We start from the raw sequence: 27,732 nt of genomic DNA on the forward strand, positions 1-27,732 counted from the left end.
AAGCAAAATTAGGCTACAATGCAGTCTTATAAGAAGCTCCTGTGTTTTTTTATCTAAAGCCAATAAAAAAGGTCATTTTCTGCTTATAATTTGAAATTCCAAGTACTTCATGAGTGAGCTGGCTATAAAGGAGCTAGACTGCTTACTGCTGGAGTCCCCAGCACCTAGTACTAAATAACTGGTCAAACTGTCCAGTGCCAGAAAGTTCTAATAAACTGTCATGTACAACTAGCAAAGCCAAGCCCACACCCCAGCCGCACTGTCACACATGAGTACCCCATCACAGCACCCGCACCCCACACCAAGGCTGCACTTAGTCATGTGACTTCTTTGGCCACTTGGACGGGAATGAATGAGATGTAAGCAAAGTCTGAAAAGCATCCGACAAGATGGCCTGTCCTCGGGAGCCGTCTGGCAAGGCCAAGGCACACGCTAACACCTCAGCGCCACCCTCCCCAAGAAGCATCCGACAAGATGGCCTGTCCTCGGGAGCCGTCTGGCAAGGCCGAGGCACACGCTGACACCTCAGCGCCATCCTCCCCAAGAAGCATCCGACAAGATGGCCTGTCCTCGGGAGCCGTCTGGCAAGGCCGAGGCACACGCTGACACCTCAGCACCATCCTCCCCAAGAAGCAAGGCTGCCTCGGGCCACTCAGCTCCGGTCAGGCCGGGTGACCACAAATGCACGAGGTGCCCTGCGAGACCAGGGAAGAGCTGCCGAGCCAAGCCCCGGTCCTGGGCTCAGAACTGCCAAGACCAGAGTGCTGAGGACGGAGAGGGCACGGGTGGCAAGAGGCAGCCTGTGAAGCACTGAGGGCTGGGGACAGTCCTGGCCAAGAGCAGGGGTCATTTAAAGTGCCTAACACAAACTTCAGTTCCTCAGTGCTCTGGTGTGGCTGTGGTCCGCCCCAAGGGGCCATGTGCTGGAGGCTTGGTCCCCAGTGTGGCGATGCTGGGGAACAGGAGGGCCTCAGGGGCTCTGCCCTCAGAAGGCACTAGGATGGCTCTCAGGAAAGGATCATGAAGATTCGATGAAGAGTCTCTCTCGCTGTTTCAAGATGCGATCTCGGGGCCAGTGCTGTGGTGTGGCGAGTAAAGCCCATATGGGCACTGGTTCAAGTCCCGGCTGCTCCTCTTCCCATCCAGCTCTCTGCTATGGCCTGGGAAAGCAGTAGAAGACGGCCCAAGTGCCTAGGCCCCTGCACCTGCATGGGAGACCAGGAGGTAGCTCCTGGTTTCAGATCGGTGCAGCTCCGGCCCTTCTGGCCAACTAGGGAGTGAACCAGCAGATGGAAGACCTCTTTCTCTCTCCCTCTCTCTCTCTGCCTCTCCTTCTCTCTCCGTGTAACTCTGATTTTCAAATAAATAAATTAAAAAAAAAAAAAAAAAAAAAAAAGGTGTGACCTCTCCCCCTGGCACGAGCCCCACCATTCTGCCATTAGGCCCTCCCTGGAGGCCATCGACGGACTTTCGGCCTCCAGAAGTGTCAGCTGATGAGCCTCAGCCCGCCTCGGATACCGCACCGCAGCAGTGCCAACCGGACTCCCGCTCTCCTGCTATTCCAAGCTGCGCATTCATGAACACACGTAGCACTCGCGGACGGTGTCAGTCTGCGGGGCACTCAAAACGTCCTTTAAAAAGACTGGAGTGAACTGGCACAGGGCTGGAGCAACCTAAAAGGCAGGGAGGGGTGGGCATTTGGCACAGGGGTAAGACCTCTCGGGACACCCACCTCCCATGTCTGAGTTCGAATCTCAGCTCTGCTCCGGATTCCACCTTCCTGCCAATGCTTGCCCAGGAGCTGACAAGCGACGCTCAAGCAGCTGGGTCCCTGCTACCCGCACACGGGGCTCCCGGATCCTGCCTTTGGCTTGGCCCAGTCCCGGTTCTCGGGGGCATTTGGGAAATGAACCCATGGATGGGAGATCTCTGTCTCTCTCAGCTTCTCAAATAACATAAAAGTTCTGTTTAAAAGCAGAGCGATGAGAGCTTGCAAGCTGCACGCAGGGCCACACAGAACAGGGGCTCTTACCTGGCAGCAGGGATGCGTGCTACTGCATGTATTCACAGTTTCCAAATACTGAGCTGCAGTCAGTGCACAGAGACGGAACGTGAGCCCAGCTCAGGAGACTGACGAGGTCCTGAGACCACGATGGCCGACTGCAAAGCCCTGAGGACAAAGCCTGGCTACACAGCAGGCTGCTCCATCACTGCACCCAGCGCCACCAAGAAAGGAAACCGGGAAAATGCTAATGTGAACCTGCAACATCCTGACCAGCTACAGCAAGGAGGAGCCAAAGCAGGCCCGGCCCGGCCTCAGCTCCCTGCGGACGAGTGCCATGGCCGTGAAGATCACCTTGTCCCAATACTTGGATTTGATTCCCCAACTCCCACGTGGACCCTAGGGGCAGGGAACTCCTGGGCAGCAGGAATGAGTCTTCTGGAGCAGCTGGCAGTCATGCTGCTAACACAGATGAGTCACCTGGGGTCAGGGCGCTGCTGGTGCGCTAAGTCAGCACCACCAGGTCCCACAGCTGCAAAGGAGAGGCTCAGCCCTGGAAACGCCACTCTGCTCACGGCAACGCTGGAACGGAAATGTGGCAGGGTCTGAAGCCGAGGAAACACCTCCGCCTCCCAAGCCAGGGGACCTCACTAAGGCTCCGTTCTGGGGCCTGCACTGTGGCAGCCACTTGCAACACCAGCATCCCGTGTCAGAGTGCCGGTTCTCGCCCTGGTTACAATGCTCCCAAGGCCACTTCCTGCCAGTATCTTTGGGAGGATGGCAGAGGATGGCCAAGTCCTTGGGCCCTGGCCACCCATGTGGGAAACCTGGATGGAGTTCCGGGCTCCCAGGATTGGTTTGGCCCAGTCCTGAGCCAGAAGATGGAAGATCTCTGCCTTTTAAATAAATAAGTAAACCTTTTAAAAATTAAACACACCTCCACTTCTCAGTCTGTCAATGGGAATTCCACCACACATGACTTACTGGACTTTACCTAGAAACCCATAAACCGCCTCAGCAGCGGCAGGCTTTCAACTCAGCACCACTTTCCACGAAGTCACCCCAACCACACAGCAATCCCAGCAGAGTCTGGCAGACTTCAACCATTCCCAGTGCCAAGGGCTGCACCTCCCTAGAGACCACATGGCTCGGAGGCACGACAGGCAGGGGAAGGCGATCTGGCTCATGTGACGATGGCGGCTAAGCCCCATGACAGGCCACCTGCAGACTGGACACCCTCGGAGGCCAGAGAACCAGGGAAGCGGAATGTGCCAGTCTCAGCTCTAGGCCCCACACCCGAGTGCCAGCACGGGGGCAAGCAGGAGCACCGTCCTGGAGTCCAGTGTCCAGCAATCGACATCCCAGGCAGGAGGCGAGCAAGACCAGAGCACCTTCCCAGGCAGTCTCTCCAGAACCTGAGCCAACTGACAGTGCCCACCTGCCCTGGGGCTGGGTCTTCCCACCTGCTCCACCCACACTCACCTGCTAATCTCATTGGGAAAACCCCTCACAAACCCACGGATGCCTTTCCAGGTTTCTAGGTTGTCCTTAACCCAAATCGACTATAAAATTAACCATCACAGGAATGTTTGGGATGAACTGTTTTCTTGGTTTACAGAGAATACAAAACCTCAATTTAGGGGCCAGCGCTGTGGTACAGTGGGTTAACGCCCTGGCCTGAGCACCAGCATCCCATTTGGGTGCCGGTTTGAGACCCGGCTGCTCCATTTCCCATCCAGCTCTCTGTTATGGCCTGGGAAAGCAGTAGAAGATGGCCCAAGTCCTTGGGCCCCTGCACTCATGTGGGAGACCCAAAAGAAGCTCCTGGCTCCTGGCTCTGAATCGGCACAGCTCTGACCGTTGCAGCCAATTGGGGAGTGAACCAGCAGATGGAAGACCTCTCTCTCTCTCTGTAACTCTTTCAAATAAATAAATAAATCTTAAAAAAAAAAAAAAAAAAAAAAAACAACAACAACTCAATTTCGGGGCCAGCATTGCAGTACAGCATGTTAAGTGCCTCTTGCAACACCTGCATCCCAAGTGCACCAGGCTAGAGTCCTGGCTGCTCTACTTCCAACCCAGCTCCCTATTAATGCGCTTGGGAAGGCAGTGGAAAGTGACTACCCAAGTGCTTGGACCCCTGCACCCATGTGGGAGTCCCAGATGGCAATCCAGGCTCCTGGCTTCAGCCTGGCCCAGCCCCAGCAGTTGCAGCCATTTGGGGAGTGAACCATTGGACAGAGAAGATCTAACTCTGCTTTTCAAATAAATTAAATAAATCCTAAAAAAAAAAAGAGGTTGGGGCTGGCATTGTGGCGTAATGGGTAAAGCCACTGCCTACGATGCTGGCATCTCATATGGGCACCAGTTCATGTCCTGGCTGCTCTACTTCCCAGCCAGCTCCCTGCTAATGGCCTGGGGAAAGCAGAAGATGGCCCTGACCTGGATGAAACTCCTGGCTTTGGCCTGGCCCAGCCCAGACCATTGCAGCCATCTGGGGAGTGAATCAGTGGAAGGAAGACTTCTGTAACTCTTCAAAGAAATAAAAGAACTCTCTTGGCCAGCGCTGTGGCTCAATAGGCTAATCCTCCACCTGTGGCACCAGCACACCGGGTTCTAGTCCCAGTCGGGGCGCCGGATTCTGTCCCAGTTGCCCCTCTTCCATGCCAGCTCTCTGCTATGGCCCGGGAAGGCAGTGGAGGATGGCCCAAGTCCTTGGGCCCTGCACCTGCATGGGAGACCAGGAGAAGCACCTGGCTCCTGGCTTCGGATCAGTGTGGTGCGCCAGCCGCAGTGCGCCGGCCACAGCGGCCATTGGAGGGTGAACCAACGGCAAAGGAAGACCTTTCTGTCTCTCTCTCTCTCTGTCCACTCTGCCTGTCAAAAAAAGAAACCAGTGCCTTTAACAGGGTTGCTTGTATATATTACCCAAAACAAGACAAAAACAAAACTCACCACTAACAAGAAAGTTAAGAGTAGGCATTTAGCCTAGCGGTTAAGATGTCCAGGTCCCACATAGGAGTTCCTGGCTCAACTCCAGCTTCCTATTTTAATACATACCTGGGAGGCAGCAGTGATATTTCAAGTAATTGGGTTCCTGCCACCCACAGGAGAGACCCAAACTGAATTCCAGCTCCTGGCTTCAGCCGAGTCAGCCTCTGCCACTCAGGCATCTGGGGAGACACGCGAGCAGAGGAGAGCATGCTCCCTCTGTCACTCTGTCTCTCAGATAAATAACATGTTCTAAAAAGTTAAAGGTCTCAAGGCCAGCATTGTGGCACAGGGGGTAAAGCTGTCACCTGGGATGCCAGCACCCCAGATGGGTACCTGTTTGAGTCTCGGCTGCTCCACCTCTGATCCAGATCCCTAATGGCCTGGGAAAACACTGGAAGATGGCCCAAGTGCTTGGGCCCTCCACCCTATGTGAGAGACCTGGAAGAAGCTCCTGGCTCCTGGCTTCAGCCTGGCCCAGCCCCAGCTGTTGCGGCCATTTGGGGAGTGAACCAACACATGACAGATCTCTTTCTCCCTACCTCTGCCTTTCAAATAAAAAGTCAATCAATCTTAAAAAAAAAAAAAAAAAAAAAAAAAAAAAAAGACTATCGGTGCTCTGGTAAATACTGAGGAAAGTATCCTTGTCTTGTTCCTAACCTTGGATTGAAGTGTGAAGATTTCCAATGATAATTTAAAAAAATGTATTTGGTGTCACCTTTAAGATCCTCCCAGCTTAAAAATCCTGCAATTTCAACTTTCATTGGCAGTTTGCTTTCTAGAACAACTCTTATGTGTCTCTTACGTGTCTCCTCGAGGTCGGTGAATGCGGGTGGCTCCATATGCCCTGGGCCTCAGAGCTGCCATGTTCAGCCCCGACTGGCTTATCATCAAGTAACAGGTCTACTTACTGAAGTGAGGCGTCACATCTCCCGACAAACTATAGAACAGTGACCACTTTAGTGCGTGGCGAGGTTCCCAGTAAAAACAGCAGGCAGATTTGTCTGCCTTTCCCAGCTGCACTGTTAGGAGAAATGGCACAAGGCCATGTCCACCATGGTGGCCTCTTGGGCCTCGGCTGGTGGAGGTGGTAACAGCAGCCACTTCATGGGGTTCTCCAGAAAGCAAAGGAGACCATGCCTGTGAAGCGCTTGGCATTTTACCTTGAATCAAATATGGGCTCTAAAAATGGCCCGTATTAAACTGAGACTTTTACCTTTTAAGATTTATTTACTTTGATGGCCGGCGCCATGGCTTAACAGGTTAATCCTCCGCCTTGCGGCGCCGGCACACCGGGTTCAAGTCCCGGTTGGGGTGCCGGATTCTATCCCGGTTGCCCCTCTTCCAGGCCAGCTCTCTGCTATGGCCCGGGAAGGCAGTGGAGGATGGCCCAAGTCCTTGGGCCCTGCACCCACATGGGAGACCAGGAGAAGCGCCTGGCTCCTGGCTTCGGATCAGCACAATGCGCTGGCCGCAGTGGCCATTGGAGGGTGAACCAACGGTAAAGGAAGACCTTTCTCTCTGTCTCTCTCTCACTATCCACTCTGCCTGTCAAAAAAAAAAAAAAAGATTTACTTTGAAAGTCAAAGTTAGAGAAAGGGAGAGAAAGAGAACTCTCCCATCTACTGGTTTACTACCCAGATGGCCACAATGGCCAGGATGAAGTCAGGAGCCAGGAGCTCCACCCAGCTCTCCCGTGGGGGTGACAGGGGCCCAAACACCTGGCCCACCCTCCGCTGCTTTCCCAGAACTGGACTGGAAGTGGAGCAGCTGGGACTTGAACTGGTGCCCCTGTGAGATGCCAGCGTTGCAGGCACAGCGAGGAGTTACGGGCAGGCCACAAATGCACCCCTGGCTCAGGACCCACACTCCTCCGACTGGTCCACTGTGACCCTAAACCTCGCCTAAGGCACCCTTTCTTGTCTGCCAAATGTCTACAAACAGCAGGCTGCACTGTTTCACCTGCTCTCCCCATCCAGACACCACGCACCCTCCAGATCCACTAAGGGACACAGACACCATTAGGGAGACACAGCGCACCCTCCAGATCCACTAAGGGACACAGACACCACTAGGGAGACACAGCGCAAGAGGCAGCAGGCACCGCACGACTGTTCTCACTGGGACACAAGCCACAGTCAGGGACGGAGCCTCTGCGGGCTCCCTGGGAAGCAGCAGGGGACAGCAGAGAGAGCACAGCCCCGACAGGTGCTGGCTGCACCAAGACCTGGCAACGTTACTCCTTCCAGCCCATCTCCTTCATCTGCAACAAAAGGGTAACCCCTCTGACTTCCAGGGTGGCTGCAAGCATGAAACGGATGCCCTAGAAGGACAAAGCTTAGAGCAGTGTGCCTCACAGGACTCCTCGGGGCTACGGCATCAAATCTGAGTGAAATGCACACTCCCCAGTCACACCACAGCGAGTCCAAGTGCTAGTGGGCGGCCACCATCCTGGGTGGGGCGGCACAGAGCCCACTCGATCCACACCGGCGGCCTCTGTCTCAGCACCCTCAGTCTGCGCTCTACGCCACCTGCCTCCAGGGTCTGCACAGCGACACCTCGACCACAGCTCAGCTTCCTTCCAGTCCCTTCAAGACCGGCCACGATCCTGGCCCACCTGAGGGCCACCCATCTCGCCCAGTGTGGCGTGAGCACCTGTGTGTGTGGTGTGAGCACCTGTGTGTGTGGCGTGAGCACCTGTGTGTGTGTGGCGTGAGCACCTGTGTGTGGCATGAGCACCTGTGTGTGTGGCGTGAGCATCTGTGTTTTGTGTGTGGCGTGAGCACCCGTGTGTGTGGCATGAGTACCTGTATGTATGTGTGGCATGAGCACCCGTGTGTGTAGTGTGAGCACATGTGTATGTGGCGTGAGCACCCATGTGTGTGTGGCATGAGCATCCGTGTGTGTGCGTGTGTGTGGCGTGAGCGCCTGTGTATGCGGCATGAGCACCTGTGTGTGGCAGGAGCACCCGTGTGTGCATGTGCTTGTGGCGTGAGCACCTGTGTGTGCGTGTGTGTGGCGTGAGCACCCATGCGTGACATGAACACCCATGTGTGCGGCACGAGCACCTGTGTGTGGCGTGAGTACCCGTGTGTGTGGCGTGAGTGCCCATGTGTGTGGCATGAGCACCCGTGTGTGTGTGGCGTGAGCACCCATGTGTGTGTGTGCGGTGTGAGCACCTGTATGTGCGTGTGTGACGTGAGCATCCATGTGTGTGTGCGTGTGTAGCATGAGCATCCATGTGTGTGCGTGTGTGTGGCGTGAGCACCCGTGTGTGTGGCATGAGCACCTGTGTGTGTGCTATGAGCACCTGTGTGTGGCCTGAGCACCCATGTGTGGCGTGAGCACATGTGTGTGTGTGTGGTGTGAGCACCCGTGTGTGGTGTAAGCACCTGTATGTGTGTGTGTGGCATGAGCACCCGTGTGTAGCGTGAGCACCCATGTGTGTGGCGTGAGCACCCGAGTGTGTGGCATGAGCACCTGTATGTGTGTGTGTGTGGCATGAGCACCCATGTGTATGGTGTGAGCACCCGTGTGTGGCGTGAGCATCCATGTGTGTGGCGTGAGCACCCGTGTGTGTGTGCATGTGTGTGGCGTGAGCATCCGTGTGTGTGTGCGTGTGTGTGGCGTGAGCACCTGTGTGGGTATCAGGTTCATGGGACACAGATGCTATCGCCCTGATGAAGCTTCAAGGTGACCACATGCCCTCTGGGTGAAAGGACAGACTCTCCCCTGACGAGGTCCCAAGTCGGTCCCCAGGCCAGACAGGAAGGAGGCCTAGGCCTGGGCCTTCGAAGCTTAGCCAAGTCCCAGGGGGCTCCAGTTCCCAGGGACACCGCCTCCTTCTGGGTCAGCCCCATCTCCCACGAGCTCTTACTTCCTGCCAGTGAGTCCATCCCCACGGCGGACACAGGCCTCCCGCTGGCTGCCGCCCCCACCCCGAACCCCAGCACCGGCCTCCTGCCGCCTGCTGCCCCCCACCCCAAACCCCAGCACGGGCCTCCCATCGCCTGCCACCCCCCACCCCGAATCCCAGCACAGGCCTCCAACTGCCTGCACCCCGACCCCCAGCACGGGCCTCCCACCGGCTGCCACCCGGACCCCCAGCCCTGCCACCCGGACCCCCAGCCCGGGCCTCCCACCGGCTGCCGCCCCCAACCCCAGCACGGGCCTCCCGTCAGCTGCCACCCCCAACTCCCAGCCCAGGCCTCCACCAGCCGCCGCCCCAACCCCAGCACGGGCCTCCAGCCGCCTGCCGCCCCGACCCAGCGGCCCGCGGCTTCAGCCCAGACTGGGCTCAGGGCCCTGCGCTCAGCCAAACTGCCAGCAGTCACCTGGCTCCTGCCCACCGCCCCTCCTCCGACCTGGGGCAGGGCACAGCTGCACTTGCCCCGCTCGCGAAGGGGCCAGCTCATCCCAGCTGTCCCCGAGGTGTGGTGTGGCCGGGACAGCAGCTCCCCTCCCCGGCCCCAGACCGCACCCCCAGCCCAGCCGCGCCAGGCCACGCACGGACCCTAAGCCACCTGCCCGCGCTTCGCAAGCATTCAAGACAGTGTCAGCTCCGTGAAGACGGGCGACAACACCAGCCCCCGGCCGCCCGTACCGGGGTCGAGGCCGCTCCGGCCCCAACGCCGCGGTCCACGCAAACGCACAGGCGGCCGCCCGGTCAGCAAGCGGCCGTTGGGCCACCTGTCGCACGCTGCTCCTCCTTTTACATGGCTGCGAAGCACCCCCAGGCCCCGGCCCTCCGCGGTGCCCCGGAGCGCGGGGACGTCCAGCCTGGCTCGGGGCAGGGGCCCACCCGGGAGGGGCGCCACCGGGCCGGGGCTCGGGGGCTGCCGGAGGGTCCGCGGGGCTGACAGGGCCCACGGGCGCTCGGGGACCCCGGAGGGCGAGCGGGCCTGAGGGGGTCTCGGGGCTGCGGCTCCGGGGGAACGCTGAGGGGCCGGGGGGCCGGGGTGAGGAGGGGCTCCGGGGCCGGGGTGAGGAGGGGGCTCCGGGGCCGGGGTGAGGAGGGGCTCCGGGGCCGGGGTGAGGAGGGGGCTCCGGAGCCGGGGTCCGGAGGGGCTCCGGGGCCGGGGGTGAGGGGGCTCTGGGGCCGGGGTCCCCAGAGGGCTCTGGGGCCGGGGTCCGGAGGGGGCTCCGGGGCCGGGGTGAGGAGGCTCCAGGGCCGGGGTGAGGAGGGGGCTCTGATGCCGGGGGCCGGAGGGGGCTCTGGGGCCGGGGTGAGGAGGCTCCAGGGCCGGGGTGAGGAGGGGGCTCTGATGCCGGGGGCCGGAGGGGGCTCTGGGGCCGGGGTGAGGAGGCTCCAGGGCCGGGGTGAGGAGGGGGCTCTGATGCCGGGGGCCGGAGGGGGCTCTGGGGCCGGGGTGAGGAGGCTCCAGGGCCGGGGTGAGGAGGGGGCTCTGATGCCGGGGGCCGGAGGGGGCTCTGGGGCCGGGGTGAGGAGGGGGCTCTGGGGCCGGGGGCCGGAGGGGGCTCTGATGCCGGGGGCCGGAGGGGGCTCTGGGGCCGGGGTGAGGAGGGGGCTCTGGGGCCGGGGTCCCGATGGTCTCCGGGGCCGGGGTCCCCAGGGGGCTCTGGGGCCGGGGTGAGGAGGAGGTTCTGGGGCCGGGGTGAGGAGGGGGCTCTGGGGCCGGGGTGAGGAGGAGGCTCTGGGGCCGGGGTCCCCAGGGGGCTCTGGGGCCGGGGTCCCGATGGTCTCCGGGGCCGGGGTCCCGAGGGGGCTCTGGGGCCGGGGTGAGGAGGAGGTTCTGGGGCCGGGGTCCCCAGGGGGCTCTGGGGCAGGGGTGAGGAGGAGGTTCTGGGGCCGGGGTCCCCAGGGGGCTCTGGGGCCGGGGGCCGGAGGGGGCTCTGGGGCCGGGGTCCCCAGGGGGCTCTGGGGCGGGGGCCGGAGGGGGCTCTGGGGTCGGGGTCCCGAGGGGGCTCTGGGGCCGGGGTCCCGAGGGGGCTCTGGGGCCGGGGTGAGGAGGAGGTTCTGGGGCCGGGGTCCCCAGGGGGCTCTGGGGCAGGGGTGAGGAGGAGGTTCTGGGGCCGGGGTCCCCAGGGGGCTCTGGGGCCGGGGGCCGGAGGGGGCTCTGGGGCCGGGGTCCCCAGGGGGCTCTGGGGCCGGGGGCCGGAGGGGGCTCTGGGGTCGGGGTCCCGAGGGGGCTCTGGGGCCGGGGTCCCGAGCCGGCCCGCCCCGCGCCTCGCCTCACCTGCGGCGCTGCCAGGACGCTCGTCCTCGCCTCCGCGGCCGCCGGCCTCTCCGGGGTCTCTCGCCCGCCGCGTGCTCCTCACCCCGGCCCGGGCCGCCGCGGGCCGACTGCGCGCGCACCTGGGCGGGAGCCGGCGCCGGAGCCCAGGCGGACGCCGCGCCACCTCCAGCCGCGACTCCACGTTAGCCGGCCGCGGCGCCGCCGCAAAGCCTTCCGCCGCGCGCCCGCCCTGGCCGCGCGAAGGTTCCGCCCTGAAACCAACCGTCCCGCGGCGGCCGGAGGCCCCGCCCCGAGGGGGCGGAGCCAGGGAACCGTCGCTCGCGAGGTCCCGCCCCGCGCAGGCGCAGAGAGGTGCGCGGCGGGCTCGGGTCCCGGGGTGCGTGTCGCCCGGTGCGGCGTCTGTGTCGGGGGGCGCGCGCCCCGTGCGGGCCCGTCCCCGGGATGCTCTCGGTCCCCAAACAGCTGGGCGCCGCAGGGCGTCCGTGTCCCGCGGGAGCGCGGTGTGCGCGGGAACCCAGAGGCCACACCCGGTGGTTGTCCGTCTACACTGCTGGGCACTGGTAAGCTGCGGTGCACCACGCGCTGGCACGCGCTCCCAGCTCTCTGCTAAGGCCGGGGAGAGCAGTGGACGATGGCCCACATCCTCGGGCCCCTGCACCGGCCGGTGAGACCAGAAGCCCCTGGCCTCGGATCGGCCCCGCCCTGACCACTGTGGCCACTTAGGGAGCGAACCAGCGGATGAGACCCGTCTGCCTCCCTGACCCCGCCTTTCAAATAAGCAAGTTCATCTTTTTTAATGAGAGGAAGCCTCTGTGCCCGCTCTCCCCACCCGTTCTCTCCCTATCCCGGCCCCTCACCGCAGGCCTGGAAGCTCGCAGCGGGCCGCCCTGGGCTCCCCTCCCGAGGCCACCTCGCCCGCCTCCCCCACAGCCAGGATATGGCCGGCAGGGCACCGTGCAGGGCTGAGGCCACGCAGGAGCCCTGGCGCTGTCAGGCGAGGAGGCTGGCGGGGAACGAGGCGGTGGGAGGCACAGACGTCCGTCCCCCTTGGACCAGGCTCCACTGTGCGCGGAGCTCCCACGGTTCAGGAATAGAAGGGCCCGCTGTGGCCCGGGTGTCGGTGGGCTGTTCCCAGGGTGGTGCTGTTGGGGGGTGAGGTCTGGTGGGAGGACCTGGGGGGGGCTGCCCTGGGAAGCAGTGCGCACAAGACGGGGAGGGGCTCACAAAAGCCCGAGTTGGGACCCAGCCCCTCCCCCGACACACACACGCACACACACACACACTCAGTGTCTGTCTGCCCAGGTCCCCTCCAGCAGAGCCCTATCCTGCCGTTTGGACTTCAGGCCTGCAAGCCTGCGAGCTAAATAGCCCTCTGGTTCCTGGGTAGTTTGGCTCAGGGACTCCATTCCAGTTACAGAAAAAGCTAGGACAGCCAATTTCTAAAACTTGGGTAAAAGATTTGAACACAGGCGCCTCCAAAAAAGATGGGTGGATGGCAGATGGCGACCAGAAAAGACGCCCAGTACTATTCTTTATTAAGGAAAAGCAAGTCTCAAACCGCAAGTCACCACTGCACACACTAGGAGAGGGACTCCAGGGGCCCGCAGCAGGGGAGGAAAACGGGAAATAAATAAATAAGTAAATAAACACCAACCCACAAGGGGCAGCTCTCCAGGAGCCCGAAGGAGACAGGAGCTGCAGGAATCACATACAGTCTTCTGAGGTTGTCCGCCCGGTGGACCTGGTTAAGCAAAACAGCCTACTCCAATATCAGTTCCCTGATTGGCTCATGTAGCATATCTCATTAGCATGCACTTTCAGTTCCTGAGTGGTTGTTAGCCCTGCCTTCTGATTGGTTGCTCTCTTTACTTTCTGATTGGTTGTTATTCTGACCCTCCTCTGATTAAAGCTGTACTTCAGGGGATGCACCCTGTGGATCCCATATGGGTGCTGGTTCTATGTCCCAGTTGCTCCTCTTCCAATCCAGCTGCCTGGGAAAGCAGTGGAAGATGGCCCAAGTCCTTGGGCCCCTGCGCCCATGTGGGAGACCTGGAAGAAGCTCCTGGCTCCCAGCTCCTGGCTTTGGGCTGGCCCAGGTGTTGTGGCCATTCGGAGAATGAACCAGCGGATAGAAGACCTCTCTCTCCCTTCTCTCTCTCTCTCTCTCTCTCTCTCTCCCTCCCTCCCTCCCTCCCTCCTTCTCTCTCTCTCTCTCTCTCTCTCTCTGCCTCTGCCTCTGCCTCTGCCTCTCCCTCTCTGTAATTCCACCTTTCAAATAAATGAATCTTTGAAGGAAATCTCTATTTACTGTTCAGAAGAGGACAATCAGAGCCACTTAGTGTACAAAAGAGCCAGCCCTTGCGAGCTTCTCGGGGCGACTCCTCCCCTGGAGCCCCCTCTCCAGACAGCTGCCACAGGAAATTTATTGTTTTCAATATATCTCACTTTGCTCACTGTCCTGTGTGGAAATTCTTCAGCACCAAAGAAGAGCCGAGATCGCCCTCATCATCCTGCAACAGAGTGGCCAAAGGTAGAAAGACTGGCCACACCAAACGTTGGCAAGGATGTGGAGGAACTGAACACGCGCCCACTGCTGGTGGGATTGGAGAGTGGCACCACCATGCACACATTCAGAGGGGCTAAGACGGGCTGGCACCATGGCACAGTGGGTTCAGCCGCTGCCAGCAATGTTGGCATTACAAATGGGCACCAGTTCCAGTCCTGGTTGCACCATTTCTGACCCAGCTCCCTGCTAATGTATCTGGGAAAGCAGCAGAAGATGGCCCAAGTACTTGAGCCCGGGCACCCATGTGGAGACCCAGATGGAGTTCTGGGTTCCTGGCTCCAGCCTGGCCCAGCCCTGACTGTTGTAGCTATTTGGAGAGTGAACCAGGGGATGGAAGATTGTGTGTACGTGTGTGTGTGTGTGTGTGTGTGGTCTCTGTCTCTCTCTTTGTAGCTCTGCCTTTCAAATAGATAAAGCTATAAAAGGGCGGCGCTGAGATAAAAACCAGGGCCAACAGGAAATGCTGGCGAGGATGTGGGTGAGCCGAGCCACCCAGACATCACCAGCGGGAACGAGAAATGCCATAAACACACACTTGGCAGCTTTTTCGGAAGTAACCGTGCCTACAACACAGCACTCACTCTTCCCTGTTTATCCCCGAGAAATGAAAAAAGCCACGTTCATGGGAACCCCCATACCCCGATGTCCATCACAGCTCTGTTCATAGTGGCCAAGAACTGGAAAAAACTGAAGCGTCCCTTCCCGGGTGAATGATTAAGGGATCTGCCCAGCAATGAGAGGTGGTGCGCTGTGGACACGTGCCATCACTGGGCCTGGCTTAAAGGAAAAGCAATGGGGAAAGGTTACAGAGTTTATGGTTCCATGTCAGCAACAGTTTCAAAATGACCAATTTATAGAGATGAGGAAGAGATCAGAAACCACCAGAGGCTGGGGCTGGATGGGGGAGGCCGCAGACGGCAGGAGGAGGGAACTTTTGGAGACAGCACAGTTTCTCTGCACCTTGATTGCGGGGCAGTGAGAGGAAGCTGCCTGGGGAACAGAATCGCCCAGAACCATGCGCAGGGCCCCAAACACCACTCTACTGGCTCAGCACACCCGAAAGCCCCCACAGGTGTTCCTATAACCTTGACTGAGAAGGCAAGGCTAAGGACTCAGCTGGTTAAGGCGGGGGGGGGGGGGGGGGGGTCTGAGGCACAGAGGTTAAACCATTTCTTGGGAAGAAAACCGCGCAAAGTGCCAGCTCCTTGCCCTCCTGCCCCACAGGGTGCTGCTGAGATAAAGGGGCTACACCAGGTGGGCCAGGCTGACAGCTGGACCCCAAGAAGCAGGCAAAGCAGGAAGCCTCACCCCCAGCAGGACCCAAGGAAGCTGTCTCTTAGTAACCCCCCCCTTCCCCCCCCCCCCCCCCCCCGGGGAGACGGGCAGCCACTCCCACACTTACCTCGACCTCGACCTCGGTCAAAGCCACAGGGCCTCCTGCTAACGCTCAGCTGTGAAATCTCGGTGGTTTACAACACAAAGGTTTACTTCCTGTGTGCATTACCCGTGGGCTGTGAGCAGGGCGGGGCTGTGCTCCACAGATGGACAGGGCGGCCCTCCGTAGGACAGGAGGCGCTCCCTGAAGAGGGATGACAGTGACGGGGGAGGGGGGGGGAGTGGCTCAGCCCCCAGGCAGCCTCCTGCCTCCCCCAAGCACTGGTCCCTGCCTACTCGGGTCCTGGAGTCGCGGGACAGGCGGCCTGGTGCAGCCGACAGGTGCAGGGACCTCAGGTGAGCTGCTTCACCTCTTGTAGCCTCACCTGCACCTGTACAGCCGGGGCCACGGCTGGGACCCACCCACCACAGGGGATCCCGGGTGACACAATGCAGATGGGCGCTTGCGGGGGGAGGCTGGGAGAAGGGAGAGATGGGAGTGACTTCAGGAGGCATGGGGCTTCCTTTGGAGGTGATAAAATTTTTGGAACCAGATACAGCTGATGGCTGCTCTGCATTTTGAATGGACTAAATGCCGCTGAATTGTTCACTTTTTTTTTTAAGGTTTATTTTGAAAGGCAGAGTTACAGAGAAAGAGGGAGAGACAGAGATCTCCCATCCACTAGTTCCCTCCCCAAATGGCTGCAACAGCCAGAGCTGGAGCAGGCTGAAGCCAGGAGCCAGAAGCTTCTTCCGGATCTCCCACGTGGATGCTGGGGTCCAAGGAGCCGGATCAGAAGTGGAGCAGCCAGGGTGTGATCCAGTGCCCATGTGGGATGCTGGTGTCACAGGTGGCGGGCTAACCCACTTACGTCACAGTACCAGCCCCCGTTGTTCACTTTAAGTGGTTCATTTCATGCTATGAGAACTTTAGCTTAATTACAAAATGAAGTAGACAGAGGCTTGCCGGCATCCCATATAGGCACCGGTTCGAGTCCCGGCTGCTCCACTTCTGATCCAGCTCTCTGCTATGGCCTGGGAAAGCAGTAGAAGATGGCCCAAGTGCTTGGGCCCCTGCACCCACGTGGGAGACCTGGAAGAAGCTCCTGGCTCCTGCTTCGGATCGGCGAAGCTCTGGCCATTGCGGCCAACTTGGGAGTGAACCAGCGGATAGAAGACCTCTCCCCAGCCCCCCAGCCCCCCAGCCCCCGCCTCTCCTTCTCTCTCTATGTAACTCTGATTTTCAAGTAAATAAGTAAATATTTAAGAAAATAAAAGACAGCAGAGTTCCTGGTAGCTTTGCCCCCTGCTCTGGAGCCCTTGGGGGATTCTGAGGGAGAAGAGCTGAGGGGCTCCCTTAAAGAAAGGGGGCTCTTGGCCGGCGCCGCGGCTCACTAGGCTAATCCTCCGCCTTGCGGCGCCGGCACACCGGGTTCTAGTCCCGGTCGGGGCACCGATCCTGTCCCGGTTGCCCCTCTTCCAGGCCAGCTCTCTGCTGTGGCCCGGGAGTGCAGTGGAGGATGGCCCAAGTGCTTGGGCCCTGCACCCCATGGGAGACCAGGAGAAGCACCTGGCTCCTGCCATCGGAACAGCGCGGTGCGCCGGCTGCAGCGCGCTACCGCGGCGGCTATTGGAGGGTGAACCAACGGCAAAAGGAAGACCTTTCTCTCTGTCTCTCTCTCTCACTGTCCACTCTGCCTGTCAAAAAAAATTTAAAAAAAAGAAAAAAAAGAAAGAAAGGGGGCTCTGGCAAGGAGACCAGGGGTGGAAAGAAGCAGGAACGCATGGGCCCAGGGGGTGACCTTGAGGGACCAGCGCCCAGCCCTCCTTCCCACCTAACTGACCACTGCCCTGGCCTCTGCCGGCCCCTTCCTGCCTGTGAACTGTGGCCTCCGCACGTTCGACGCCCATCTCGGTCAGCGCAGGCCACTCATTGTTTGGGTGCCTCGTGCCCCGGACACTCCGGTCTCATGGATCTGAGGCTGGAAGCGGGAGCCAGGGGGCCGGCACGGCTGGGCTCCAGCGAGGCGCCTTCCCAGGTGCAGAGGCCGACTTCTTGCTGCACGCTCACGGGGTAGACGGAGGGCTCGGGCTCCCGACAAGCGCACTAAGCCCGTTTACATCGGACATCTGGTCCCTAACATGTCAGCTTCGCCAGCTGTGAAGAGCTCGAGACCTCCCTGGGCCTCCCGGATCATGGCGTTGACCCATGGGTGAGGGCTCCGTCCTGTGACCCAACCACCCCCTGAAGACCCTCCACCCTGCGACCACTGAGAGATAGGATTGCAGCACCGGACCTAGGGGTGCGGGGAACCCCAGACTTTCAGCGTGAGTCAGAGCCCCAGGGGGGAGGCCCTTGTCCGCTCAGGCAGTCCTCCCTGCAGAAGGCAGGAGGGCTCTGCTGTCCCCGAGGCTGCCCCGGGGACCTGGCTGCTCAGTCGCTCACGGGGACCTCCCAAGGGAAGCAGCCTTCCGCCTAACGCAGACCCTGGCCTGGGAGAGCCCCTCACCCCTGCAGACCTGGTGCCCTTCCTGTGCGTCCTGCAGCCTCTCACACGCCCCTCCCCCAGCGGCGTTTGTCCCGCTGTGTCTGACTCAGGTGTCCCTTGTCTTCCTGCTGGACTGGGAGCTCCCTGAGGGAAGCCCAGCTCGGGTGGCCTTGGCAACGAACCGCTTCCACCAGCCCATTTTGTGGATGTAGAGACTGAGATGCGGGGGAGAGGACAGGAAGGGGTTAAACAATCCGTGTGTTCCGACTCAGCTCTCAACAGTGAGGCTTTGACCACAGATGAGCCCTGAGCCCCTACCTTCTAGAGAAATACCCCAACCCCTCAACGCGCAGCAGATCCACTCGCTCACACAGTCTCCCTGTCAGTGGTTCTTGGACGCAAACTCTCAGAAGGGTTTTATTAAAAGCACTCCGGTAGCTGGACCGGGGCGCCCTCTTTGCTCTCCTGTCCCATGGCGGGGACATTGCGTGCTGCGGAGCCAGGCAAGACCCGCGGGAGGAGGCCGCTGCCCGGGGTGGAGCCAGCTCAGTCCTGCAGCTTGCCAGAGTACGCCTCGGCCCTGTCCAGGGGCGGCCCCCGGTTCACAGACGCATAGGACGGCTCCGAGCTGCCCAGGGACCTGGGGGCAGTCTCTTGCAGGATCTGGGAGTCGTGCGACATTTCCCCGTCCGTGGTGCCCATGTCCCTGGCCGAGGGGATGGAGAGGGGGATTAGGGCCTCGGAGTGAACCCAGACCCCTTAAGCTGGTCGGGGGCCCGACACCTCGGCAATGTCTTCCCAGATGCTCCGTTCCATCAACGGATCTTTCTGGAACATCACGTGTGCCCTGCCCTGGGAACAGGAAAGTGTCACCTTCCGGAACCTTGTGAACAGTTGACAGGGCTGACTGTGAGCTGGACAACAGGGGGCCATGGTCCCTGTCCCCACAGAGCCCAGACTGGGAGACAGGGCAGCCATCTGGCACCGTGGTTAAGACACCGCTTGGGACGCCTGTGTCTCTTACTGGAGTGCCTGGGCAACGGTCGCAGCTCTGCTTCCTCTTGTGTTTGTTTGTTTTTGAGGATTTATTTCTTATTTGAAAGGCAGAGTTAAAGAGGGAGAGACAGAGAAAGAAAGAAAGGTCTTCCATCCACTGGTTCACTCCCCAAATGGCCGGGACCAGGAGCCAGGAGCTTCATTCACGTCTCCCATGTAGGTACAGGGGCCCAAGCACTTGGGCCATCTTCTGCTGCTTTCCCAGGCCATTAGTAGGGAGCTGGATCAGAAGTGGAGCTGCTGGGACTCGAACCCATGCCCATACAGGATGCTGGCATTGTAGGCAGCAGCTTAACCTGCTACGCCAGGGTGCCAGCCCTCAGCTCTGCTTCTGATTCCAGCTTTCGGCTAACACATCCCCGGGAGGTGGAAAGTGATTGATTCTAGTACTTGGGTCCCCAGCACCCACCACTCTCTTGGGAGACACCTGCATGGAGTCCCCAGCTGCCAGCTCAGCTCTGGCGGGAAGTGAACTATCAGATGGATGATCCTTTCTGTCTGTCTCTGTCTCTGCCTTTCAAATAAATTCTTAAAAATCATATTTAAAAACAATATATACATAAAAACACTGAGGAGACAGACTACAACAATGGCCGCCCAAAGTCCAGGTGGGAGGCCCAGGAAGGCTTCCTGGAGGAGGAGGCAGATGTGGTCCTAAAGAAGGAGGGTGAGCTGGGGAGGCTCAAAGAGGCGTTGCGGGTGTGAGGTCAGCTCGGCCAGTGTGGCATGTGAGGGTACGGGTGTCTGGGGCAACTGTGCCAAGTTTGGTGCAGCTGGAGCCAGACCAGAGTGGGGATGGCAGTAGAGAGGCCACGCTCACACGACAGCTTCACAGGTGCCCACAGTGGCGGGGAGGGGGAGAGGGGACGCAGACAGCTGGAGGGTCCAGCTGAGGTCACCAGTGTTGTCCCTGTAGGCTGCAACCGCCTGCCCTACTCACACCCACCTGTTTCCCGCCTGGCTAGTTTCCGCGTGCTCACCTCTCTCTCCATCTACTCCCCCGACTCCCACTAGGTCTTCAAAGCCTCCAGGGCCCCTTCCCTCTCATGGACACGCCGGTCCCTCCTCCAGGAAGCCCTCTGGGATGCTCCAGGCCGGATCTGCCCTGCACCCTTTGAGTCCCACCTGTTAGTGCTTTGATTCCTGGCCTGCTAGGCCCCCAGCCACCAGCAGACAGAGCACTTCCCTGGCGGCTGCTCCATGACACCCCCGAGGGGAGACACGAAGCCCAGGTGTCAGTGGGGGGAGACTTGGGTTCTAAGCCCAGCTGCACCTGCTGGCCTCTTCCTTGCTCTGGGCCTCGCTTTCAAAGTGACCGCCCTGCAGACTCCGTGGGGTGAGCACCACGCATTGCTATTTCCATTTTCCAGGCGCAGAAGCTGAGGACAGGGTGTGATCCACGCCTTGCCCGAGGCAGCACAGGGGCTGACCTCTGACCTGGTGCCAGGCCCTGCCCTCCCCGGCTGACAGTTGTGACCTGCTCCCCTCTGACCAGGCCCCCGGCAGGTTACTCACAGGAAGCTGAGGACGATGGCTCCTGCAAAGCCGAGCAGCAGGAAGAAGGGCAGGGAGCCCAGGATGGAGGTGATGACGATCATGCCCCCGCTGCGCCGGCCCGGCCACGTGTCGATGGCCATGTAGGGGGCAGCTGCCACGGGCGGGAGCATACCCAGTTACTCCTGGACACCGGCCGCCCCGGCGCCCTCCCAGGGATGGGCGGGTGGCCCCCTGTCCAGCAACTCTCTCCTCCCAGGTCCAGGGCACAATGACCCGGTTTGCCCCACTTCCCTTCCTGTGGTCCTGACCTCTTGTTCTAATTTATAAACGCCCCCGTGTCTTGCAGTACGGTGGATAGGAGATGGATTACGGCGGAAGGTCAGCAGTTACAGCCAGGCAAGGGGCCTGCTGAGCGGGACCAGAGGGCCGTGGGCCTGGCTCTCCTCCAGAGACCGTCACTCTTCCTGGACTCCCTGGGGAACCATGGGTGGGTCCCACGGGGAGCCGGCCACATCTCAGGCACTGTCCCACGCAGATGCCCTGAAGGCCCCCATGAACAGTCCCTGCACGAGGAGACTAAGACCCCCCACCCAAGCACAAGCAGACTGCTGGCTCAAGTGCAGACACCACCACGACCACCCCCTGCCCGCCGGCCCCTCGGGCCCCGCCCCAGGGAGCTGTGCCTGTGCTTCCGTCCAGCCTCCTCGAAAGAATCCTGCTAGCGAGACTGAGCAAGAATTCTTCCCACTTCTCAGACGGGGAGACCGAGGCCCCAGTGTGCTAGCAGCATGAGGGCAGAAGCCGGACATGGAGTGATCAACCACACCCATGCACACATGTCCCATCACGCATCGTCACACCCACCGTACACTCAGTCACATGCACACTCACGCACGCACAGACACAGCACGCGTGTGCACCGCCACTCCCCCAAGCCTCTCCGTACCAGTCACAGGCAACCTGTCCCGGCGGGCACGGGCGGATCACTCTAGCTTCCGTCCCACCCACCTGGCCTTTGGGAGACAGGCGACAGCGTCAAGGCACTCTGCTTGTCAAACCCACAGTTAACTCCCCCGCCTGGGCCTGGGGAGGCTGTCGTCGAGGTCCCCGCCCGGCCCCGCCTCCCTGGGTGCCCTGGGAGGTCGCCTCAGCTCCACTTACGCCGGTTGGTGCGGATGGCATCTGACCACAGAGTCTGGTCCTGTACCAAGCCTGTGGCCATGTTGACCAGGACGTACTTGAACCTGGAAGGAGACGGGCCAGGTGATTGTCATACATGCCACAAGCTCCAGCCACAGGCAGGTGGGAGGAGAGGATGGCGGGGGAGACTGGGGCTTCCAGAGGTGGGAATTGTACACAGCCACCACCAGGCAGGCTTTAGGCAACAGGACATGCAGGGCTGGCCACCGGGGAGCCCTGGACGCCTCCCCAGTTTAGACACTGTGTATTTCGCGAAGCCTTCAGTCAGGGCCTCTGCCTCTTGGAGACGCCCCCCCCCCCCCGCCCCTGCTTCTCTCCTCCGTGGAGCACACTGCACTCTGCACTCTGCCTTCCACTCTTCCAAGCAGGATCTCTGGGAGACCAAGGGGACCTCAACAAACCAACAAACGGGAATAACATCCACCAGCAGCCTCAGCACCACGCAGCTCCAGATACGGGGAAGGCGGGGCAGCACATCAGGACAGGTGCACAGGACAGCTGCGCCACAGCCCGCAGTGCGACACTCAAAAAGCAAAGACCCTGGGGCCGGGGCTGTGGCACTGCGGGTTCAGCTGCAGCCTGTGACACCAGCACCCAAGATGCAGGCCGGTTTGAGTCCCGGCTGCTCCACTTCCAATCCAGCTCCCTGCTCTGGCCTGGGAAAGCAGCAGAAGATGGCCCGAGTGCTTGGGCCCCTGAACCCATGTGGGAGACCTGGACGAAGCTCCTGGCTCCTGGTTTCGGCGTGACCCAAGCCTGGCTGTTGAGGCCATTTGAGGAGTGAACCAGCGGATGGAAAGATCTCTCCCTCCTTTCATCTCTCCCCCTCTGTCACTCTGCTTTTCAAATAAATAAAACAAATCTTTAAAAACAACAGCAACTCCGTCACAACTCTTGTTGCTTAGCCCCCACTTCTCTGTCTCTGGGTAAGCATCCCAGAGGCGGGGCTGTGTGTCCCTTATTCCCAAGGGAGAGTGAAGTCGGACAGGGCTGCTTTTGAGTCGAGGAGTAGGAAGAGCCTTCCTATACTCACAGCAAGGTCAGAGGCCGGGGGCTGGGGGCGGGAACAGGAGAACAGGGGCTCTTGTCCTGCCCCGTAGCTGAGGCTAGAGGGCCCCCCCCATCAGAGGATGGCAGATGGGCTGCAGAGACATCGCCTAGGCTTCTCCATGGCAACCAGAGCAGGTGCAACCCCCAGCTTTGGCACCAGCTAAGCCCCCTGGCTCAGAGTCAGGAGCGAGCTCAGGGTTTTCTGTAGAGAAGATGCTCCAGAAATATCCAGAAATAGATGGGGTGGGGTGGGGGGAAACAGAGGGGCTCCCTGGAGGAGGGGGGAAACAGAGGCTAAGGCTGGGGGGGACACCTTCCACGGCTCGAGCTCATGCCGGGCCACAACGTGTGCAGGGACACTTCCCTCTCCGAGCCACAGTTACCTTCCCCGTCGAATGAAGAGGTTTGGGTGGTGGGCTCCACACGTGCTGAGCCAGGACCCCTACGTAACTTGTGGGGTCCAGTGCAAGAGGAAAGTGGCCCCTTATGCAAAACCCAACAAGACGGCACTGAGCCAGCTGGGGCTCCGTGCAGCTGCACATCTGGGAAGTCGGTCCTACCTGGGACCGGGGTGGCCCCAGCACGTGTGCTCTGGACAGCAGTGGCGACCCTGCTGGGTCTTCAGGGCTTAGCTGCTGCCCCTCCCCCAGCACATACCCACCTGTACTCTGTGGCTGCCGACAGGGGTGCGTTGCAGAAGCCCTGGAAGTTAGGGTCCCACAGGCAGCTCCCATTGCTGCCCACCTTCACCAGGTATGCGTTCAGGATCTCCGAGGCCTGGGTCACATCCCCGACAGCATCCAGGTTGGGCAGGTCGCTGCAGGGGGTCAGGCCAAAGGCCACAGCCCTGTAGGGACCTGTCCTCCCGCCGTGGGTCTGCTGGAAGGTCGAGTCCAGGGGGGCGTTGGTGCTGTCCTGCACAGAGGCATTCCTGGAGCCGGCTGCAGAGGCAGTGCTGGGCGTGAGGCTCAGCGTGCTCCGCGCAGCACCCCTCACTGTCAGGCATCAGACAGCCCAGCCTCCTCTGCCCTGCTCTGTGCTGGGCACTGGGGTCACACAGACCGGGCGGGATCAGTCTCCCCGCCCCCTCCCGTGCAATGTGGCAATGCACCAGGAGCGCCCCCCCCCCCCCCCAGCTTCGGACACTGCCTGCAGCGCCAAATGAATTGAATGACCCCGAGGGAGCCCTGGGAGACAACCGTCCCGGAGAAGTGTAAGAGGCTGGCGCTGGATTCCATCTCCTGGAAGTCCAGACTCCCGCCAGTGAACGGGTCAGGGCCAGGCAGGTGAGCCAGTCCGAGCAGGTCTGGATGCAGCCTCAGCTTGCAAACTCCAATCTTGAACCTCCCTGGGCAGCCTCAGGGGGCTTGGATGGAGGACAGACGGCTGGAGGCACGCCGGTGAGTGCTCCCACACCTGAGCCTCCTTGCACGCTGGCTGTAAGTGTGAGCTCTGCGGTGTGCAAAGCACCTGGTGCAATGTAGGTGCTCAATGACCGGTGCTGTGGTTACTGCCCCCACTAGACTGGATGCCCCCTGCAGGGCGCCCCCCAGTGGGCGTCAGTGTGTGGTGGAGAGGAGCATGGGTAGTTCAGCCAAACCACCACAGGGACAGGGCACCCAGCTCCGGCCTCCTTCCCGGCCTGGGAAAGGCTCAGGCTCCGTCTGGAACAGCTGGAGGGAGGCAAGACCCGTACCCAAGTCCTCCAGGACGTAGAGGTAGACCTCGTAGGTGCCGTTGAGGGCCCCCGAGCTGTCAAACATGCAGAGCGGCTTTTCCAAGGCCACGGTGGTGAGTGTTGGGTTGTTGGTGGCGAAGGTCACGCTGGCCAATTGAGGCTGGAGGTTCACCGCTAGGGGAGGCAGTGAGGACAGGAGTCGACTCCCAGCAGAACTGTCCACACCCATGGGCACCCTCTACTCACCCCCCACCCCAGAGTCTGTGTGCAGTTACTGAGCACCTGCTGTATGCCGGGCACTGGGTTTGGCCCTCTCCTTGGGTCAGCTCACGAACTCGTGTCAGATACAAGCAGAGCCCCTGTACCCCATCTGGCTACCCAGGCAGTCTGGCCACACCGCTGCCCTCTCTCCCCCAGCCCGGTGGGGCAGGCCTCGTGGTGCAGTGGGTTAAGCCACTGCTTGGGCACCCACAGCCCATACTGGAGTGCCTGGTTGGAGTCCTGGCTCTTCTGCCTCTGATCCAGCTCCCTGCTAACATGCAACAGATATGGCTCAAGAATGTGGGTCCCTGCCACCCAATGGGAGACCAGGATGGAGTTCCTGTCTCCTGGCTCCAGCCAGGCCCACTATTGGCCGTTACAGGTATTTGAGGAATGAACCAGCAGATGGAAGACTCTCTTCCCCTCTCTCTCTGCCACTCTGCCTTTCAAATCTTAAACAAAACAAAACTCCCCGCTGTCTCAAGCACCTCTTCACCCAGGGGTCCCCACCAGAGGGATGCTGGCGATCGCTATTGTTATTAATAACAATATCTGGGGCACCCAGTGCCCAGGAATTGGTGGCTTTTCCAGAAGTGAGCAATGAGGTTCCCACGGTCGGTCACTTCCCAACGAGGCTCCTCCTATTCCCCCGGCTTACCCGAGCCGAACCGCAGGCAGCCGAGGGCCAGCAGGGTCCAGAGCAGAGGCATCGCCCGGCACGAGCCGCGGAGCGCGGGGACGTGGTCCAGCCCGGGAGCGAGCGCAAGCACTGGCCTCTCCCACCGGGCGCACCTGCCCGCCGGGGCCCTCGGCGTGCCCCGCCTCTGCCCGCGCCGGCCAATCCGCGGCCTCCTCGAGGGGTATTTGCATAGGCTCCGCCCCGGGCGCGCGCGCTGCCCAGGGCACAGCTCTGTCCCCGGAGCGCCCTGGGCAAAGCGCTTGGTACCGCGTGCCGGGTGCAGGGGCGCCTCGGCGCATCTCTCGCTTTAGGAGGCCTCGGGGACGAGGCGTCCCGCCCTGGAGCCTCAGTTTCCGTGTTAACGGGGACGGTGGTCCCCACCGCTCCTCTGTGTGCCGGACTCCCTCTGCGCTCTTGCGACACCAGGCTAACCGGTGAAAGCCGGTTCCTGGAGCGCTCCCTCCGCAGACCCCCGGTGCAAGTCCCGGGTGAAAGCGCAGGGACTCCGGGGAGGGGCGGGGGCTCACCAGGCCGCAGGTGCGCGCCCTGGCAACGCCGAGGCTGGAGGAACGCGGGAGCCCACAGCCCAGGGCCGCGTCCAGGCGGACGGAGCAGGGTTGGAGCAGGGTGGTGGGATGACTCACCTGGGCAGGGTGGCTCCTTCCGCCGCCGCAATCTGTGTGCATCTCCGAGTGCAGCGTCAGTCCATTTTTCATTTAAGACATAAAATAAACCAACAAGGACGGGGCTCGGGGGCAGTGGGGGTGAAATGGAAAACAGAGGCTGAAGCACCTGTGTAGGACGCTGGAGACAGAGACAGTCTGCACCCGAGGACTGTGGAGCCGGCCGCCTGCCCCCTTGCTGGAGCGACCCCCAGGGTCAAAGAGATCTTGACTGGAACCCAGACCCCACCGTGAGCCCCTGGCGGTGGGGAAGGCAGAGCAAGTCTCGCCGTAGGAGGGTGGGGGTTTGGAATAGAGCAAGGGAACTCTGCTGTGTGTGTGTGTTTTACCTTTTTTAAAAGAGATCTATTTATTTATTTGAGAGAGTTACAGACAGAGAGAGATATAGAGACAAAGAGAGAGCTCTCCCACACTCTGGTTCACTCCCCAGATGGCCATTATGGCCAGAGCTGGGCCGATCCAAAGCCAGGAGCCGGGAGCTTCTTCTGTGTCTCCCATGCAGGTGCAGGGGCCAAGCACTTGGACCATCCTCCACTGCTTTCCTAGGTGCATTCGCAGAGAGTTGGATCAGAAGTGGAGCAGCTGGGTCTTGAACTGACACCCATATGAGATGCCGGCACTGCAGGCGCTGGTCCCAGTTGCATTTTTAAAAAGATTTATTTATTTGGGCCGGCGCCGTGGCTCAACAGGCTAATCCTCTGCCTTGCGGCGCCGGCACACCGGGTTCTAGTCCCGGTCGGGGCACCGATCCTGTCCCGGTTGCCCCTCTTCCAGGCCAGCTCTCTGCTGTGGCTAGGGAGTGCAGTGGAGGATGGCCCAAGTCCTTGGGTCCTGCACCCCATGGGAGACCAGGAGAAGCACCTGGCTCCTGCCATCGGAACAGCGCGGTGCGCCGGCCGCAGCGCGCTACCGCGGCGGCCATTGGAGGGTGAACCAACGGCAAAAGGAAGACCTTTCTCTCTGTCTCTCTCTCTCACTGTCCACTCTGCCTGTCAAAAAAAAAAAAAAAAAAAGATTTATTTATTTGAAAGTCAGAGTTACACAGAGAAAGAAAGGGGGGGGGTCTTCCATCCACTGGTTCACTCCCCAGCTGGCCGCAATGGCCAGAGCTGTGATCCAAAGCCAGGAGCTTTCTCTGGGTCTCCCACGTGGGTGCAGGAGTCCAAGGACCTGGACCATCCTCAATTGTTATCTCAGGCCATAGCAGAGAGCTAGATCAGAAGTGGAGCAGTCGGGACTTGAACTGGCACCCATATGGGAGGCCGGGGCTTCAGGCTAGGGTGTTAACACACTGTGCCACAGCGCCAGCCCCTCCAATTAATTCTTTTTTTGTTGTTCTTTTTTTTTTTAACTTTTATTTAATGAATATAAATTTCCAATGTACAGCTTATGGATTACAATGGCTTCCCCCTCCCATAACTTCCCTCCCACCCGCAACCCTCCCCTGTCCCGCTCCCTCTCCCCTTCCATTCACATCAAGATTCATTTTCAATTCTCTTTATATACAGAAGATCAATTTAGTATACATTAAGTAAAGATTTCAACAGTTTGCACCCTCATAGAAACACAAAGTGAAACATACTGTTTGAGTACTAGTTATAGCATAAAATCACAATGTACAGCACGTTAAGGACAGAGATCCCACATGAGGAGCAAGTGCACAGTGACTCCTGTTGTTGACCCAACAAATTGACACTCTAGTTTATGGCGCCAGTAACCACCCTAGGCTCTTGTCGTGAGTTGCCAAGGCTATGGAAGCCTTCCAAGTTCGCCGACTCTGATCATATTTAGACAAGGTCATAAAAGACAGGGTGAGGATAGTAACCAATGATCCTAAGAGTGGCATTAACCAGGTCTGAACAATTATACAGCATTAAGTGGGGAAGAGGACCATCAGTACACACAGGTTGGGAGTAGAGCCATTGGTGGTAGAGTAGAGGTTATGATTGCAAAGGAATGAGGCCCAAGTGCGCTAGACAGGGTCTCGCATTCCAGCGCTGGTGTGTTGA

General features: G+C 60.1%; 3 protein-coding genes across 4 annotated transcripts; 1 reads left to right on the forward strand and 2 right to left on the reverse strand.

Moving 5' to 3' along the window:
* Nucleotides 1–3,195: 3,195 nt before the first annotated feature.
* Nucleotides 3,196–9,511, forward strand: LOC133767462 (proline-rich protein 2-like). The gene is made up of 2 exons (XM_062201866.1): nucleotides 3,196–3,374; nucleotides 8,881–9,511. The coding sequence occupies exons 1-2, from the start codon at nucleotides 3,196–3,198 to the stop codon at nucleotides 9,509–9,511; spliced, it is 810 nt and encodes a 269-aa protein (XP_062057850.1).
* A 26-nt stretch (nucleotides 9,512–9,537) lies between these two features.
* On the reverse strand, nucleotides 9,538–14,421 carry LOC133767463 (basic proline-rich protein-like). The gene is made up of 4 exons (XM_062201867.1): nucleotides 14,395–14,421; nucleotides 13,645–13,700; nucleotides 11,191–11,441; nucleotides 9,538–11,120 (listed from the first exon to the last, which is right to left on the reverse strand). The coding sequence occupies exons 1-4, from the start codon at nucleotides 14,419–14,421 to the stop codon at nucleotides 9,538–9,540; spliced, it is 1,917 nt and encodes a 638-aa protein (XP_062057851.1).
* Nucleotides 14,422–18,165: 3,744 nt separating this feature from the next.
* Nucleotides 18,166–25,071, reverse strand: UPK3A (uroplakin 3A). 2 transcript variants are annotated; one of them, XM_062201918.1, is made up of 6 exons: nucleotides 25,020–25,071; nucleotides 24,119–24,274; nucleotides 23,084–23,363; nucleotides 21,334–21,416; nucleotides 20,191–20,323; nucleotides 18,166–18,325 (listed from the first exon to the last, which is right to left on the reverse strand). In XM_062201918.1, exons 1-6 carry the CDS (start codon nucleotides 25,069–25,071, stop codon nucleotides 18,166–18,168), a joined length of 864 nt encoding a protein of 287 aa, XP_062057902.1. The 2 variants fall into 2 exon arrangements, with proteins under 2 accessions (XP_062057902.1, XP_062057903.1); XM_062201919.1 differs by lacking the exons at nucleotides 21,334–21,416; nucleotides 23,084–23,363.
* Nucleotides 25,072–27,732: the final 2,661 nt, after the last annotated feature.

Source organism: Lepus europaeus, chromosome 10 (assembly GCF_033115175.1).
Source record: "Lepus europaeus isolate LE1 chromosome 10, mLepTim1.pri, whole genome shotgun sequence".
Taxonomy (NCBI): Eukaryota; Metazoa; Chordata; class Mammalia; order Lagomorpha; family Leporidae; genus Lepus; species Lepus europaeus.

Coding starts and splice junctions, on each gene's coding strand:
- LOC133767462 (XM_062201866.1), top strand. CDS start 3,196: ATGGCGGCTAAGCCCCATGACAGGCCACCTGCAGACTGGACACCCTCG. Junction 3,375..8,880: donor ATCGACATCCCAGGCAGGAG/GCGAGCAAGACC, acceptor ACTTCCTGCCAG/TGAGTCCATCCCCACGGCGG.
- LOC133767463 (XM_062201867.1), bottom strand. CDS start 14,421: ATGAACAGAGCTGTGATGGACATCGGG. Junction 11,442..13,644: donor AAGAATTTCCACACAGGACA/GTGAGCAAAGTG, acceptor GGTTGGTTTCAG/GGCGGAACCTTCGCGCGGCC. Junction 11,121..11,190: donor GCGTCCTGGCAGCGCCGCAG/GTGAGGCGAGGC, acceptor CCCCGACCCCAG/AGCCCCCTCCGGCCCCCGGC.
- UPK3A (XM_062201918.1), bottom strand. CDS start 25,071: ATGCCTCTGCTCTGGACCCTGCTGGCCCTCGGCTGCCTGCGGTTCGGC. Junction 24,275..25,019: donor CTGCCTGCGGTTCGGCTCGG/GTAAGCCGGGGG, acceptor TGCCTCCCCTAG/CGGTGAACCTCCAGCCTCAA. Junction 18,326..20,190: donor GCCATCGTCCTCAGCTTCCT/GTGAGTAACCTG, acceptor CCCCTCGGCCAG/GGACATGGGCACCACGGACG.